General features: G+C 43.8%; 1 protein-coding gene across 19 annotated transcripts in view; it reads left to right on the top strand.

The window, feature by feature from the left end:
- Nucleotides 1-18,630, top strand: part of RBFOX1 (RNA binding fox-1 homolog 1) — a 1,470,150-nt gene that overhangs the window by 1,234,503 nt on the left and 217,017 nt on the right. For all 19 annotated transcript variants that reach the window (XM_063143444.1, XM_063143446.1, XM_063143439.1 and 16 more), the window contains one exon: nucleotides 1,089-1,331. In XM_063143444.1, coding sequence (XP_062999514.1) covers nucleotides 1,089-1,331 — 243 coding nt within the window. The remainder of the gene's footprint in view (nucleotides 1-1,088; nucleotides 1,332-18,630) is intronic.

The following is an 18,630-nucleotide window of genomic DNA, read 5'->3' as shown; positions in this document are numbered from 1 at the left end:
GGATACTAGCAATAATGTGACTAAATCCGGGGATGTGATATCATGGGATCTTTCCCACAGATGTGGTAGGACTGTAAAAAGGTCTCAGATTTTTGGGACCAAGGCCCTTACACCTAAGGGTTATCCCAGGAAAATGGAGGGATTGTCCCTGCCTGCTCCCGGGATCCCCTGTATGGCATTTAGATGCACAGGAACAATACTGGGCAATCCTGGGATATAGGGCTGGTGTAGACACACCCCAAGTCTTTTCAGAAATTTCAAACATAATGGAAACAACTATAACTGATAAATCTCTACAACTAGCATTTCTAAACTTATTCCATGGCCAACATAAAGACCTATTACATAAGGAACTTGTGGGATATCTATTAATGGGAGCATGAGTGCTTATTGCCAGATACTGGTAAGATTTCCAAGGAATTTCAGTAACTAAATGGTACCATAAGGTAGGGAAAGTAGAGCTAATAGAAAAAACGGACTCAAAAGTTACGTCTAGCGAAAAGACAAAATGAATCAGATAAGTTTGCTGCTGAGTGGGGGACTTTCATTACACATACGAATATCGATAGTAGTACACATCTAGTCTCCAAAGCCTTCAGAAATATTTGCTTCACTTAAGATATAAATCATTCCTTTAAATACAGTGTCCATGTTTATATTGGTATGAGTAATGCCCCCTAAGATTGTTGTTTTAACTTTCACGGCCATGTTCTGTAATAAATCTCCATACGTTGTTTGAATTACTGTGGAATTTTATTTTTTGTTTTTGTTTTTCTCTTTCCCCTTTTTCTTTCTTTTTTTCTCCTTCTCTTTTTCTTTTTTCCTTCCGGGTGTGTAGATATGTTCTTGGTCATTTCTATTGTATTTCTTACATATGACTAAGGCCCTTTCTACACCTACGGATTATCCCAGGGAAATGGAGGAATCGTCCCTGCCTGCTCCCGGGATCCCCTGTGTGTCATTTGCATGCACGGGGATGATCCCGAACGATCCCGGGATAAATGGCTGGTGTAGACGTGCCCCTAATCTTTGAAGGACAAGCTGGATAGCCTTACCTACCTTCCGTCTTTTCTTTATCGTCTTTACAGGGTAATCAGGAAGCGACAGCACCTCCTGACACAATGGCACAGACTTACGCCTCAGCCCAGTTCGCTCCTCCTCAGAACGGCATCCCAGCAGAATACACCGCGCCCCATCCTCACCCGACTCCAGACTACACAGGCCAAACCACAGTTCCAGAGCACACGTTAAATATGTATCCACCTGCTCAGACGCACTCCGAACCAAACACAAGCGACACAAATGCACAAACTGTCTCAGGCACAGCCACAGTAAGTACGGGGTGTTTTTTTATTCGGTTTTGGTTTATTTGTTAGTTAGTTTTGAGGTTGTCTTGGAGGATGGCGACCAGGGAGAGGGCTTTTTCAGTGGTGCCCCCCCCCTGCCAATTATGGAATGATCTCCCTGAGAAGGCTCACCTGGCGCCAACATTGTTACTTTTTGGCACCGGATCAAGACTTTTCTTCTTCTCCCAGGCATTTAACAACATATGCTGAGTTTTTTTCTTACCCCAGAATAGTTCTTTTAAATGGATATTGTCTGTTTTTTTTCTGCTTTTTATGGTTTAAAATTTCGTATATTTGTTTTTAATGTTCACTGTTTTTAAGCTTTGTAAACTGCCCAGAGAGCTTCGGCTATGGGGCGGTATATAAATGTAAATAATAATAATAATAATAATAATAATAATAATAATAATAATAATATGCAAACAAAATCATTCAATCTCTCAGCATGGGATCAGTGCATGTTCTCTCTGTCCTTTCCAGACGCAGGGCTTACCTAGCTTAAAGGCGCTACTATTAATTGAGTGAAAAACAAATATGTGCAGATATTTATTTATTTATTTATTAATAAAATAAATATAAAGATATTTGATATTTTCCAAACATTTTCCAATGTTGAATGTGAAATTTTGAAAGTGACTTTCAGTTTTGAAGTGGACTTTTGCCATTTTGACGTTTCCGGCCTGTTGGCATCTTTCACGGCTTGGATTTTGGCAGGCCTGTTTTTGATATGACAGTGGGCATAGCTTGTGGGATCCAATGGAGCCGTTCTACCTTGCAGCTGGGGCAATGCTCCCTGACCCTTGGCAGCCCTCCCTGGTTTAAATTAAGGAACGTTGTTTGCTCATAATCTTACTCCTAATGAAAAAACAAAACAAAACATTGGCTCAGTTCAGACAACACATTTCTTAATGGGTTTTTTTTAGAACTTCATGTGGAGATTTTACACCACCATTGAGACACGGGTTGTATGGCGGGAAAACTTGACACAATGGTGAAGTTTTTTTTTTAAAACACCCCATGCAGAATATCCACGCTGTGCAGAGGAGAGTTCCTGCACAACTATTGTGTTGCATGTTGTGTGGAGGGCTCTGTTGAGTTTCCCATTGCATGGAGTTGGCTTCCCACTGGCTACAGAGTTCCTTGGCAAGAGCGTTGAAAGCAGCGAGTGTCGCTCTAGGAGAGCCACCGGGATTGGTTTTCTGCAGCAAAGGCTGATGGGATACCGGGGGTGGAGAGAGGGCAGAGGAACTGTCAATCAAACATTGGGATGGATTTTACTGAACTCCATAGTAGCCCACAGTCACACAACGGTGGAGTTAGAACATGGCTCAGTTCAGACAACACGTTAGTCAATTCAGTGTGAAAACTCCACTCAAAGGTTGAGTTTTTAGGAGGTACTCCCCACACAACATGTTCCAACCCCACCGTTGTGTGACTGTGGGGCTACCGTGGTGTTGAGTAAAATCCATTGTGACATTTGATTGACAGTTCTTCCACTCTCTCTGATGGTATCCCATCAGCCGTTGCTGCAAAAAAACCCAATCCTGGCAGCTCTCCTAGAGAGGCACTCGCTCCTTTCACTGCTCTTGCCAGGGAGCTCTGTAGCCAGTAGGAAAAGCCAACTCAATGCAAGAGAAAACTCCATGGAGCCTGCCACACAACATGCAAAACAATAGTTGTGCAGGAACTCCCCTCTGCATAGCGTGGATATGCTGGGTGGAGTGTTTCCCCCCCAAAACCCTCCACCATTGCATGGAGTTTTCATTAGGGGTGTGCACGGACCCCCCGCTCCGCCCCACGGGCCGATCCGAAAATTTCCGTTCGGCCCGCTCCGCTCAGCCCATACTCCGCTCCTCTTCGCCGCGGAGCTCCGGCTCCGAATCGGGGCTCCGCAGTGGAGGGGAGTGGCGCCAGGTAAGGCTGGGAGAGGAGGGCGGGAGGTTTACCAGGCCCTGCCACCATCGCCGCCTGTGCGGCGATGGCGGCAGAGCCCGGGAAGGGACCAAGGGGGAGGGGGGCCTTACCTGCCTCCGTCCACGGTCCGTCAGTGTCTTCAATTGAGCCCACGGTTCAACCAGGAAGTCTGGGCCGCTGGTTGAACCGCGGGCTCAATTGAAGATGCTGACGGACCGCGGACGGAGGCAGGTAAGGGAGAAGAGGGCGGGGAGGGGTTACCAGGCCCTGCCGCTGTCGTCACATGGGCGACAGCGACAGCGGCAGGGCCCGGTAAACCCCACTTACCTTTCCGGCGGAGCTCCGGATCGAGGCAAAGGATCCGCCTTCACCTCGATCCTCTTTGCCACGCTCCGCCGGCCCCCCAATCCTCTTCACCTCCGCCTTAAGGGCAGGCGAAGCCCCCCGCTCCGCTCCTGCTTCTCCGGTCCGATTAGAAGCGGAGCACATCCCTAGTTTTCATACCAGACAACAAATTTCTCATCAGTGGGGTAAAAATTCCACCATGCAGTTCTAAAACCACCATTGAGGATGTGCTGTCTGAACTAAGCCAAGGAAAGGAATTGGGAGTGGGAGGAGGAGGAAGCACGATGGTGTTATTTGATTGAGTTACAGAGATGGATGGGAATATGTCACCTGAACGCAGGCTTGCATGGGCTCTATTCTCCTTCTGTACTTGCCTGTCCTCTTTTGTTTCTTCTTTCCTTTTGGGTTTCCTTTTGAGTGCAAGCCTAACCTTAGGGATGTATAAGAATTTGTTTCTGCTCACAAAACGTGCGTGCATGCCCCCCTCGAAGCTCCAAATGCAAGCGTGAGCCCAAGCACGTTTCTGCTGAAAATATTTTCAAATCATCAAACAGGTGCTCGCTTCCATCTCATTCCTGATTCCCAGTATGATTTGCACAAATTTCCTCGGTAGACCCCATATTGTATTATTTTGTTTTGTTTTAATGCTGTTGAATAGTATCTGTTCTTTGTTCATTTACCCCCCTGGTTCTGGTTTGGCGGAAAGTGCTAAATATTGCAGAAATATGTGCCTGGTTCTGGTCAAGTTAAATAAATATTCTTATCAGGCTATGTGATGGAGATGTGATCGACAACAGCAGACTTTTTGAATGGCTGGTAATCTTGCAAAAAACAGAGCCCAGTAGGAATGTTGCAGGCACCTGGCTGGGGCTTTAGGCCTGGCACATTTTTGCTGGTCCAGCTTCCCAGACACCAGTTTGTGGATCCCCATACTTGCCTAACTAGGGTGACCATATGACCGGATCTGCCCGGATTTGTCCAGGTTTTTGATGGCAAATCCGGGAGGGGGAGGGGAAATCCGGATTTTTTTTTCAAAGAGCAGCTCTAATGGGAATGAACAAAAATGCTTATAACTCCGTCATTTTTTAAGATAAAGTCATGAAACTTGGCACAATGGTAGCTCTTAGGAAGGGCTTTAGTCATACCAAATTTGAAACAGATCCGTTCATCTATTGATTTTTTAGGATTTTTTTAAAAATTGAGGTTTTAAAATTATTATTTTTAAAATCGTCATTTTTAAAGATAAAGCGATGAAACTTTGTGCCATGAAAGGATTTAGGTAGCGCTTTAGCCACACCAAATTTGAAACAGATCCGTTCATCCATTGATTTTTTTAGGAATTTTTTTAAAAAATTAGGTTTTAAAATTATTATTTTTTAAACTGTCATTTTTAAAGATAAAGAGCTGAAAGTTGGCACCATGATAGCTTTTAGGTAGAGCATTAGCCATACCAAATTTGAAACAGATCTGGGGCCAGTAGCAAACCCTGTTAACAATAACAGCAGCTTGCAATGAGTGAAGATACAGTCAGAAAAGATATTTGAGGGAAAGGGAGAATGTAACACACAGAGTATAGCAAAAGCTTCAAAGTACAGCAAAACCTACAAAAGTAGGAGTGAGTGAAGTTAATTTCAGATACATTAAATCTCTCACTTGTTCTTTATTTCAGTGATTTTAACATTAAGATGTTATGTAGAACAGATTTGTCTTAAATGTGTGCTGTAAAATCAGACATGTGACCAAGGCTATGTTTGGGTGGGCACGCCCCCTTGGTACTGGACACGCCCCCTTGGGGGCAACCATGTTGCCCTCCTTTTTGGTTTCCAAAATATGGTCACCCTAGCCTAACTCAGGGTGCACCAAGTCAGGCAAGCCCAGGAATTCTAGGCTTGTAATTTTGCATAAATGGCCCCTTTAAGGCCACCATTTATGTAAATAGCCCTTTACAAAAAAGGCCAAGCCTCCATTTTCACGCAAAATGGTGGCTCTGTGAGGGACTGTGGGTTCCCCCACTTGCCTGACTCAGTGACTGTAATGGCCACTAAAATTAATATTACAGTGACTGTAATATTAATTTCTGGAAATGCCCAAGTCACCATTTCTGTACAAAATGGCAGCTCGCTCACTCTGTTGAGTTCGTGGATGGCTCCAGTAATTAGAGGTTGCCTTGGAGAGCACGGCCTGCAAAGCCAGGTTGGGGTAGGAGGAGATAGACAGACTCCACCCCCTGCTCGAACTCCCTCAGCATTCCTAGTTTGCAGTTTATGTTTTTCAACTTAGAGTAACTGAGGTTAGATGCCAGATTGAAGGTCATAAGAACATAAAAATATAAGGCCTTAGCTAGACCTACGGTTTATCCAGGGATCATCCCAGGGTCATCCCAGGGTCATCCCTGCCTGCTCCCAGGATGTCCTGTGTGTCATTAACATGAACAGGGATGACCCCGGGATGATCCTGGGATAAACCTTAGGTCTAGCTAAGGCCTCAGAAAAGCTTCAGCTATGGGGCCATACAGAAATGTTTAATCATCATCATCATCATCATCATCATCCATGCTGGATCAAACTAAGGGTCCATCTAGTCCAGCATTCTGTTCACACAGTGGCCAACTATCTGTCGACCAGGACATGGTCCAAAAGCAGGACATGGTCCAAAATCACCCTCCCACCCATGTTCCCCAACAATCGGCATACAGAGGGTTACTGCCTCTGATAGTTGAAGTAGCACATAGCCATTAGGACAAGTAGCCATTGATAGCCTTCTCCTCTAGGAGGTCCTGTTCTGTTGACTATGAAAAAGCAAGAAAGGCAAGCTGTCAGTATGCATGGAGTGGATAGAGTAGATGGAATCATAATGGTAGCATCCAGCATCATTCAATGAAGCTGAATAGTGAGAGATCCAGGACAAATAAATGTCTGAATGACCTGTGCTAGAGGTTTTAGCATTTAGAAAGAGCCAACGTGTATTCTGCAGCGTTTCTCTTCAGGCCTTCCTGAATGTGTGGACAGCATTGGGTAGGGTCCAGCACAGGGCATGATAGCAACAAAGGAAGCTGTCTTATACTTAGGTTGCCCATTGGATCATCTGGCCCAGGATTGTTGACTCTGATTGGCAGCTGCTCTCCAGATTTTCAGGCAAGATTCTCTCATAGCCCTAATTGGAGGTGCTGGGAATTAACTCTGCGTGTAACTCATAAGCTCTACCACTATGGCCCCAACTGTCTATGTGGGAGCCAGCATATTAGAAGCATGGTTGACCATCCAAGGTGCTTCCATGCTCTTTTTTCTGCATGTGGAATCCCCCAATTTATCTATGAGATTAACAGTGCATAATGCTACGAATGTCCCCTAGCTTCCCGTAATCATTGATACAATGCCGCTATACTAAAAATTATATTTTATATTTCTTGCTTCTAGCACTTGGCTCCCAGCAGTACACTGTACTGAAGTCCCCCCCTCCTAGAGATTATTAAAATGGCATATGGCAGCCTGAACAGCTGGGTGTTTTAATCTTTTATCTTCTTTTACTGAGAATCAGCACTTTGCAAGTTCAGTGTGTGATTATACACCTAGTTCAACAAAATGTTGGGAGCCTGGATGGTAGGCAGAGATTCACCTGCTGAGGAGGAGGAGGAGGAGGAGGAGGAAAGCACAAATGCAGTGGGGAGAAGGTGGCACTCTAAATATTATTCATAAGGCCCAACATGCTTCAAATGAAATCTTTCTTGAGGATACTGTAAAACACAATGCACTGTGCTCTGTTATACTTAGGGATGGGAGAATCAGCAAGGTTCAATGTTCACTGAGAACCACCTTGAAGCTCAGTCTGCCTCCTGGTTTCAATTATGATCTGATTTTCTTCTCCTTTGAATGGAGGAAGTACATGTCTCACAACACATGTTCTGAAAATAGACATCCAAATGTATACATTCCCCCATACGCTGAAGCATAAAAATGAGTATTCTTCGGACAATGAGTGTGTTTTAATGGGAATGTAAGTTAGGGAAGATGACAACTTTCCCCAACAAATTGTTCTCACATTCATGTTTAGTGTTAAGAAGAGAAATCTGAAGGGAGGTTTTCCCTGAGAGAATAGACGAATACACATGGAATAGCAGGCTTAAGTTAGAGAAAGCCAGATTCCGGCCAGAAATCAGGAAAAACTTCCTGACTGTTAGAGCAGAACGACAATGGAACCAGTTACCCAGGGAGGCCATGCGCTCTCCCACACTAGAGGCCTTCAAGAGGCAGCTGGACAACCATCTGTCAGGGATGCTTTAAGGTGGATTCCTGCAATGAGCAGGGGGTTGGACTCGTTGGCCTTAAAGGCCTCTTCCAACTCTACTATTCTATGATTCCATAAGTAGATGGATATTATGGTACCATGATTTCCATTAATTCCTTATGTAGTAGCAATCAAATATCTATTTTTTCTGTCAAATATGTACACCCACCCACCACAAATGACTTAGGGATGTTGTGGGCTCTCCCACACTAGAGGCCTTCAAGATGCAGCTGAACAGCCATCCATCAGGGATGCTTTAAGGTGGATTCCTGCAATGAGCAGGGGGTTGAACTTGATGGCCTTATAGGCTCTACTATTCTATAATTCCATAAGAAGAAGGATATTATGGTACTATGATTTCCATTAATTCCTTATGTGGTAGCAATCAAATATCTAATTTTTCCCTTTCAAATATGTACACCCACCCACCACAATCGGACACCCCTCCCCCAATATATGCTATGTAACTTGCATTTTCAATCCTTCAAGCAATAATGAGGTTTAGCTCTCTCACAAACATATCCATGACAGACCAAGAATTAAGATCAGGTAGTTCCTTTATTTATTTAGTCATTGTATTGTTAGCTGTTTCCTTTTTTTATTATTTTTCTTCTGTTTTTAACTTCATTGCAATATAAAATAAGGTTTGTGAAATTATGAGGCACACTTTTGATAAGGGGATACGCTAGCAGAATCTTCATTAATCCCACATGACCCCAAGTATGGACTAGTTACGTGTGTTGTAATGATAATGGATTAACAGCCAAATATAATTTTGCTAATTGACCAAATTAGGCAAAGAAGGAAGAGTGTTGCAACTTTTCATTGGCCCTATACTTCTAGTTAAATAAAACAGATGATGCTTAGGGTTGTCTGAATTATCAAAACTCTATGTAGTATGCCAAATTCTCCCTCCAAACTCATTATTTCTGACTCTTGTCCATATCAGACTGTGAGCTTTATTTATTTGTTTGTTCCTTTATATATGAACCATTGTGTGTGTTTTCATGCCTGTTTCCCCAAATATCTTAATCAGTTGGGAGCATTTTTGAAACATGTGCATTTTTTCTCCCATCGAGTAACGCGTGCGTTTTCCAAATGTATGCATTTTTCAAACATATGGTGTTTATGGTTTCCATGAATCACTTTGCGAGCTTGGAACTGTAGGGATTTCAACAGCAGATCATGTTCAAACCCACAATCCATCCTGGGAGAAGGAAACTGAGTAAATTCAGCTCAAAAACGAATTGAAACAAATTCCTCCTATGTCCCTGTGAACACTCAGCCATCAAACATGGGGGATAGGGGAAGGATAAATAAGCCTGGAGATATTTTAAACTGGGCAGATGCTGTAGCCAGCAAATGTTCTGCACTTTTCAAAAGTACAGTCTATCGTAATTGACTGTTAAGAAGCCACAACCTTTAAGACCCACAACAACAATTCTGCCATGCCCTATTTATAGATTTTGTTTAGCACTAGGGTATAGTGCCATGCCGGATGCATAGAAATGAGAAGTTAGACCACTGGGTTTTAGATGAGAGATGTTGCTCCGTGAAATATCCTGAGTCCAAACCAGGATTTGCTCTTCCGATATAAGTTATAACTTCCATAAATAGAATTCAGTTCATTCCCACCCCACCCACCCAATGCACTTGACTTATCAGGCTGAAAATTCTTAGGCTTTGATTTTGCATGGGGGGAGCAAAAACATTCCCAAGAGGGAGTAGCAAAGTGTTGGGGCCACTGTTTATTTTATTTATTTCTTAAAAGCATTTCCTGGCCACCTTTCAGGGCGGAAGCCCTCACAAGGCGACTTGCCACATAAAAACAGTACAAATATTAAAAGCTATTAAAAATCTGAGCACAATAAAATAGCAATTAAAGACAATAAAAGCCAACAAGAAAACCAGCAAGAAAATTGCAATAGCAGCAACTACAGTAGTCATAGCACATGAAGGTGATGGTAAAATAATATGTTTTCAAGACCTTCTTAAAAACCTGCAGTGAAGGAGCATGGCGGACCTCTGATGGGAGCTTGTTGCAAAGGTGTATGGGGCCACTCTAGAGAAGGCCCTGTCATGCATGATCACCCACCTAAATGCTCTCATGGGTGGGCAAATGAGAAAGTAATTGTTCTGGTCAACACTCAGGCAAGGGAATATGAAGTGGTGTCTGTCAAACTATGAGTAGATGAAGGTGATCTGTAAGAAGATATGGGCTGAGTCATTTTGTGTAGTGTCTGGAGCCCCCCCCCCCCCGTGGTTGCTGCATACAATGATTCAGCCCACATTGGGAAGAGGGGCAGCTCTTTCTGGTGTGGGGTGTATCCCTGGCTTCATACTGCAGCCAATGCCCACATAGATGCCATGCACATCTGCTTTGCCATCTCTGGGGAAAACAGTCATTCTTCCCACCACTGTCAGAGTCACTGCTGCCCACATTCCCACTCTGATCTCAGATTTGAAGCAACAGCAAAGATGCCCTCCTGGGAAAAGGGCTTGACCTCCAAGCCCCAGCCCTTGGAGGAACTTCAGAGGTTCCTAGTTGGGCACATTAAGGAGCCTAGTTGGGCCTGATTAAGCCCATAGACTTGGGGTGGGTGGGTCCTCATCTTGGCCCTATTTTTTTCCTCATTTTTATAAGCATTGTTTTTATTAGAGTACTCCATTGCAAAATCCAGCCCAAATTTCAAAGGACAGCTGAATTTCAGTCCATGTATAGCAGGAGTGGCACACTTGAAGCCTTCCAGATGTTTTGGCTGACAAGTCCCACCGGCCCTCACCAACATAGCCAATGTTGAGGGATCATGGGAGGTGTAGGCCAGAATATATGGAGGGCCACAAGTCGCCCACCCATGGCATATAGGTTTGAAAAGGCAAAAGCAAGTATGTGAGTTAAACACATACCTCCCAATCATAGAATCATAGAATAGCAGAGTTGGAAGGGGCCTACAAGGCCATCGAGTCCAACCCCCTGCTCAATGCAGGAATCCACCCTAAAGCATCCCTGACAGATGCTTGTCCAGCTGCCTCTTGAAGGCCTCTTGAATCCCTACTTAAGAAAGGATCAGGTAAAAGCTGATGGGCTCTAACCAAGACCCTGGTGAGATGCTGTTAACGAGCAGAGGAGACTTAATGGAGAATGGCCTGGTAAACAGTAGCTTCCTCTGTTCTGTTGAGAGCTGAGATGCTGCAGGGCTGGCGTCTCTTTGGAGAAGCACTCCACACCTGGTCCAGGAGCAGCAGGCGTTTAGGGCCCTCCGGGCCAGAAGACACGACACGCTTGTGCTTCTCCTTCCTTGAGGCCATCAACCTGAGTCTTTTCCTTGAGGGATTTCTGAAAGCTAGAAGTGGAAGAAAGCAAAGAGCCACAACAAACCAACAGCGAAAAGCCCAGAGATGCCTCGGCTTGCACTTGCAATGTCAAGCAGATGAAGTGGAAGTAAGAACAGAAGGAAAGTCTGCCTCGTGTTTCCCCAAGTAGGGATATTCGGAGGGCAGCGTCTTCCCCGAGGATAGAAATTATTCTGCATTACAGTACGCTGTTGATACAGTCAAGATTTGGGCTGCTAGAATGAAGCCCAGCTCCCTCCTTCTCAAGATCGCAAGCATACGGGGGTCTCTGTTTGCAGATAACAAGCTCTGATGTGAGGAGGACTAGCTTTCTTGCGGTCTCCCGTTTGCAGCCAGACATCTTACCCGCCAGCACTCTGCCTGCAAAATCATCGCTTGGAAGGTAAAACACACCATTTTCCTTTTTATATAGGCTCCATCAAATCCCGCTGATATGAACTGTTTTGCCCCCTCTCTGGGAAGAACGGGCTTGCCTCCAGTATATTATGTGTCATATTCAACCCCAGCTGTTCCGTTAATGGGAATAAATAAATTTATCTTATTTATTTATTTATTTATTTATTACATTTTTATACCGCCCAATAGCTGAAGCTCTCTGGGCGGTTCACAAAAATTAAAACCATCATAAAACAACCAACAAGTTAAAAATACAAATACAAAATACAATATAAAAAGCACAACCAGGATAAAACCACGCAGCACAATTGATATAAGGTTAAAATACAGAATTAAAACAGTATAATTTAAATTTGAGTTAAAATTAAGTGTTAAAATACTGAGAGAATAAAAAGGTCTTCAGCTGGCGACAAAAGGAGTACAGTGTAGGAGCCAGGCGGACCTCTCTGGGGAGCTCGTTCCACAGCCGGGGTGCCACAGCGGAGAAAGCCCTCCTCCTAGTAGCCACCTGCCTCACTTCCTTTGGCAGGGGCTCATGGAGAAGGACCCCTGTAGATGATCTTAAGGTCCGGGTAGGTACATATGGGAGGAGGCGTTCCTTCAAATAACCTGGCCCCAAACCGTTTAGGGCTTTAAATGTCAATACCAGCACTTTGAATCGGGCCCAGACCTGGACTGGCAGCCAATGAAGCTGGAAAAGGACTGGCATGATGTGGTCTCGTCGGCCAGTCCCTGTTAGTAAACGGGCTGCCCTGTTTTGTACCAGCTGAAGCTTCCGGACCGTTTTCAAAGGCAGCCCCACGTATAACGCATTGCAGTAATCCAAACGAGAGGTTATTAATAAATAAATAAATAAAGAGAGAATCTCCCTGCCACAATCTACTGAGCCATTTGGAACCATGAAAACAAGCAAATGAGTTGCTCTCAAACCTCTCAAGATCAGAACTGCTCTCATAAATGGATGAGATCCTATTGCCCAGTGTGGACAGAAGTAGCAATGGCACAAGGACATTGTCCATTCCTGTTCTCAATTAAACTGTAGTTTTATTTTATTGTATTTTATTAAAAAATACAGTTCCAGAGATGATGCTTCTGGGTATATCTTTCATACCACATGCCAGGGTTTTCAAACTGCATGTCACAATGGTCCATCGTTAGGGAAGCCAGTCAAAGGATTTTCTGTGCAGGGATAGGTGTCTGTGAAATGCAGTTGGCCTTCATGCATGGACAGAGGGAGTGGACTTGGTGTAAACTGGACTTTCTCTTTCAGGCATTGCCAGGAATGACTTCTTGTGGCAACCCAGAGACTTTTTTTTTTGCTGAAAATGCAGACTCAGTTTCTCAACCTGAGAATGGGACCATAACTCAAATCAGTGGTTTCAAGGGGGAGTTTGACTAAACTGGACTAGGTGGACTGATCCAGCACAGAACTTCTTAAACATTCTACCTATGGGATGCCGCAGCAACAGTTTTCCTGCATTGGCGGAGGGAATGGAGTTAGATGACGTTTGAGGTCTTCCCAACTCTATGGCAGGATCTACACTACTGCTTTAAAACAGTTTAAAACAGGAGTGACAACTGTTGGGGCCCAGCACACACTCCATATACAGTTTTCAACCTGTTTTCAAAGTGTCATATCCTCCTTGGTGTAGATCTGGCCTATGTTTCTATGACACTTTGCATGCTACGATGAAATGTGGTAAAGAAACAACTGGTTCCACATGTAATTCCTACAACCCAACATTCAACACACATTTCTGGACATGTGGATTACCTAATAGGGACTTCCAACCTCACATGTTTAAGTCCTCATTAATTTTTTTCACATACCATTTCTGTTCAGAACTACGTCAAAAGATAAAATAGTTGCAAGGAATTGATTCCCTTTGGGAAAGGATGTGCTCTGAAATGGATAGGCAGCAGTGTAGTGAGGCTGGGATAAAGCTTCATCGTGTCTCTTGTGGTGAGCTACCTGCTCAGACAACTGGATGCATGGAATATCTACACTTAAGGCATAGCTAGATGGGGCGATATTCCAGGGATCGCCCCGGGATCACACCTGTGCATCCACATGATACACAGGGCATCCCGGGAGCAGGGAGGGATGATCCCTCCTTTGACCTGGGATATCGCCCTGCCCTTCTATCCCGCTTTTTCCACAGTCTAGGGATGATCCCGAGACTGGGGAATGTGTGGCTGGGTGTCGCGGTTTGTCCCAGCTCCTTGCAAGTAACAGCGAGGAGCCGGGCACAGGGCACAGAGCTCCTCAGGAGCTCAGGAGCTCTGTGACCATTGGGGGTGGGGTGGGGGAGAGGAGAGGTGGGTTTTTTTTTAAAAAAAAAACCCTCACAGTTTGCGCACGAGCGCTCGTACACTCCTTCTCCTTTAAAAAACAAAAACCAAAATGACAGGTGCGATGTCCTCTTCCTTCCTGGACGTCACGCGCTGCATGTAGACTGAGGGGGGATCTCGCAATGATAAAATCGCAACATCATCGCCCTCCACCCCCTCATCTAGCCACAGCCTTCATCTCAGTCAGATAAATCCCCCCATTCCAGAAACATAGTAAGTAGCAAGATAGTGTGTGTGTGTGTGTGTGTGTGTGTGTGTGTGTGTGTGTTTGTGTGTAGGGATTTCTGGTGTACATTGTTACCTGGCCACTGAGAAATCTGCATTGCAAACACAGGACAGGGTAGCACCAGCTTTTTTCGCCCAGTTGTTTTGGTCCATTTCATATTCAAATTGTGTACTCTGGTCGACTTGGTTATTTTTAGAGTTTTCAGGAGCTGATGATAAATTGTGTGCCTCGGGAGTGTTGGCATCAGGCTCTATTAATGGAATCATATCTGGAAAACAATTCAACCCCTGCAAAAATAAAAATAAAATAAAAAATGTTGGGTTGGATCCAAAGGTGCTCTACCAAAGGCAAAAGTTATCTTCTGCTTGTTGAATAGCTGCTTTCTGCCCCCTTTTATTTTTACACTTTGCACTAAAACCTTTTCATGAGAAAAATGAAACTCACTCCAAAGGTCTCCTTTTGCTTGCACAATCTCTTGTGAAACAGGAGAATGAAAAGAGCAATAGAATCTTTCTATTATAGAAGTGCATGAACCCTTGTGCAAATAGCTGTGGAAGAGTGCTAGAGGCTATTTTCTAGGGCTGTGCTCTGCTTCTCTTCGGGTCAGAGAAGCAGAAGAGGATTGGAGTGTTTCGCCTCCCCTTAAGGCGGAGGCGAAGAGGATCGGGGGGGCAGCGGAGTGGAGTGGATTGAGATGAAGGTGGATCCTTCACCTCGATTCTTCACTCCGAAAAAAAGGTAAGGGGGCCTTACCTGGCGCTGGTGCCGCCCGTGCGGCGACAGCGGCAGAGCCAGGTAAGGGGGGAGGGGGGTCTTACCTGGTCCGTCGTGGCCCATCGCTGGCTTCACTTGAGCTCGCGGCTCAACCCGGAAGTGTAGGCCCCAAGCGAGGCCTACACTTCCAGGTTGAGCCATGGGCTGAAGTGAAGCTGGCGATGGGCTGCGACGGACCAGGTAAGTGGTGCGCACAGGGGGGGGGGGCTTACCTGGCCCTGCTGCCACAGTACATGTGGCGATGGTGGCAGAGCCAGGTAAGTCTATGGGTGGGGGGAAAACGGAGCTCCGATTCAGATCCAGAGCTCCGTAACGAAGCGGACCGGGCCACAGGCGGATCGTGGTGGGGCGAATTGGCCTGATCCGGAAGTTGCAGATCGGGCCGCGAAGAGGATCGGGGGGTCCATGCACAGCCCTACTATTTTCCTTCCGCTCACATTTCTTTGGATCTGATCCACTATTTGTAGTTTGTACTTGCATGTTGACAATTAATTTATATATCTTTTAAAACAGCTGGGGCATCCAATCAACATGCATGTTGTGTGCATGGATGTGTATGGCCTGGTTCAGACAACACGCTGCATGGTTTAGCGTGTTGTCTGAACCAGGCCTATGTGTGTTGCAGCAGCAGCAGCAGCAGCATTTTAATCTAAAATGCCACATTATAAAGTATTAATGGACCAGTGTTATGAATACAGGGCATGTAGATGGAATGGAGATCATAGATCAACTGGAAAGTACTAGAACAGCCTCCCACAACCTGATCCACTCCAGATATGTTGGACTCCCATGCTGGCTGAGAATGATGGGAGTCGGTGTCCATCACACCCAAAGGGTACCAAGTTGGGGAAGAGTGAGTTGCAGAGTGAGTTGTATATTGGCATGACTGGGTTTTCCTTATTCTTTACTTGACAAATCTTGCTGTACAAATGATGCTGACCATTCCTCTGGGGGGTTGTTAAGTTTTGCTCTGTATTCTAACTGCAATCTGATAAAAAAGAAAAAAGAAAGAGAAAATAGTGTTATCTTAAACCAAAAACAATCCAAAGGACAAAATAGGTTTAAGGAAACTGATTAGTAATGATGTGCCAAATTCAAGTGGAGCGATACCTGTTGAAATAAAAGTGTGTGTCCATAGAAAATATATTTAATCATAAACACACACACACACAAACACACACATATTACAAACATACAACAAACAATAATCCCAAACGTGTTTCGACCCAAACACCTTCTTCATCAGTGGGAAAAGGATTATTATACAGATTTTAAAATGCTTATTTTATGCCCCAAATACATGAATTTCCAATATGACCAAAAATTGGCTCCTATAAATCTTCAAAGATATACCAGAAAAAACGGGCGACTCGGCGTTCCCTTCCGTCTCCAAGAAACTCGACTCCCAAATTGTATCTGAAGCGTAAATAAGTTCTTTAGTTCATGCTGCTTGTAAAAAGCACTGCCTTCAAAAGTATATGCACGATATATCTTTGAAGATTTATAGGAGGCAATTTTTGTTCCTGTTGGAAATTCATATATTTGGGGCATAAAAAAAAAGTATTTTAAAATCTGTATAATAATCTTTTTCCCACTGATGAAGACCTTGGGGTCGAAATGCATTTGGGATTATTGTTTGTTGTAAGTTTGTGTGTATGTGTGTGTGTATTATGATTAAAGGTATTTTCTATGGACACACAATTTTATTTCAACAGGCATAGCTCCACTTGAATTTGGTACATTGTTACTAATCTGTACTCTAACTGTTCATCTTATGCAAGCTGGATGATAGAATAGCATATGGATTTGTGAAATATGGAGTTCACTCACAATCGAGTATGAGAAATTCTTGAACAAGATTTATCAATTAAACACAGCACTCTCTCCCCCCCCCTCCCTCTCATGCTGTCTAGTGGGCTTAACTCTAGAGAAAACAGTAAACTGGGATGCTCCATCAAAACAAGGAGGCATTCGTGTATTTGTTCCATGTGATAAGGCATGCAAGACAGGATAGTGACACTTGTGTTGGGTTATTTACAACAACAATAAAAGATATTATAGAACTGAAACAAGTGCAGAAAAGGCATTTTGCAGGCATTTTGATCAGCAATGAAGTTACTCTCATGTTGTCACTGTATTGAATTGAAGGGGAATGAAAGGACTATGACAATGGAACGTGAAAAAGCAGCAACACATCCTATCACAGTTCCATAGAAAATATGTGAAGGCGAGGTTGTCCGGCAACTATCAAAGCTTCTACTACTATTTACTTTAATTTTCATGAATATTGGCATAAGATAAAGTACCAATTTTGTTGAAGAATGCAAGGAAACACAGGCATCTGCCATATGCAGAGTAAGGTCATAGGGGTTTTGTCCTGATTACAGGATGTGATAAGGCAAAGTTGGCAGGATTTGCTGGAACTTTGTGAGTTCCAGGTGAGGACAGGGATGGAACTGATGCCTTCGATCCCCACAGAGCCAAACCGTTGTTTCCAGACCCTTGCTTGAGGACTGGAAATCTTAAAAATATGGACTCAGTGAATCCTTGAGAATCCCTCTGACAGCCATACCACATTCCTTTCGTTGAAGAATTTTTGTGTGCATTGCATGGAGAGCACATGGTGAAGGATGCACATGAAAGGAGGTTTGCAGTGTCTAGTGGATTTATGCAGAGTGAAACAAACACAAACTTCAGGTTTTTTTTTAATAAAATAAAATAAAAAGTCTTCAGATACCACCTGCCTTCCTCCTTATTAAACAAAGAAAGAAAGAAAGAAAGAACAACAACCAAACCCCCAAAATATGGAGCATCATTTTAAAGAGGGCTAAACAGATTACTTTATAACAACATTACAATGATGTGGGGAAATGCATCAAAGAGGCAGCCAATTTGTCCTCATCGAGGAAACTAAGCAGGATTAATCTGGTTTAAGGAACACATAGCAATAGCTGAATGACAAGGAGACAATCATATTTGCAACAGAGAAGATATAACGTGATGAAAAGAATGATAAAGACATTATTTCTCTGTCATCCGATGAGAGTGATGATGTCTGACAAATTATTGCCACTGCAAACGGGGGCGGGGGGGGAGAGAGCATTGTGCTTTTTAAAACTTTGAAACCATGAGCAAAATTTGACCAAAGTTAATTCCCACTGATTTCAATCAAAGTATTAAACATGGGATTAGCTCTGGCTGCATCATTCTCAGTTCTTGGCTTGCTTGCTTTGCTGTAGTTCAATGTGTGTGTTTTTATTTATTTATTTATTATTGCATTTTTATATACCCCCCTCCCCCAATAGCCAAAGTTCTCTGGGCGGTTTACAAAAGTTAAAACCATGGAAACAAACGGTATAAAAGCATAACATAAAATACAATATATATATAAAAAAAACAAGGTTAAAATCAAGCAACAATGCAGAATTTAATGCAGATTTAAAATACAAATTCAAAACAGCAACGTTCAAATTAAGTTAATAGACCGTTAAAATGCTGAGAGAATAAAATGGTCTTCACCTGGCATCTAAAAGAGTATAGCATAGATGCCAGGCAAACCTCTTTAAGAAGCTCATTCCACAGCCAGGGTGCCACAGCAGAGAAGGCCCTCCTCTTGGTAGCCTCCTGCCCCACTTCTTT

This window comes from Elgaria multicarinata, chromosome 17 (genome assembly GCF_023053635.1).
Source record: "Elgaria multicarinata webbii isolate HBS135686 ecotype San Diego chromosome 17, rElgMul1.1.pri, whole genome shotgun sequence".
Classification (NCBI taxonomy): Eukaryota; Metazoa; Chordata; class Lepidosauria; order Squamata; family Anguidae; genus Elgaria; species Elgaria multicarinata.
This window is presented reverse-complemented; position numbering and strand designations above follow the sequence as displayed.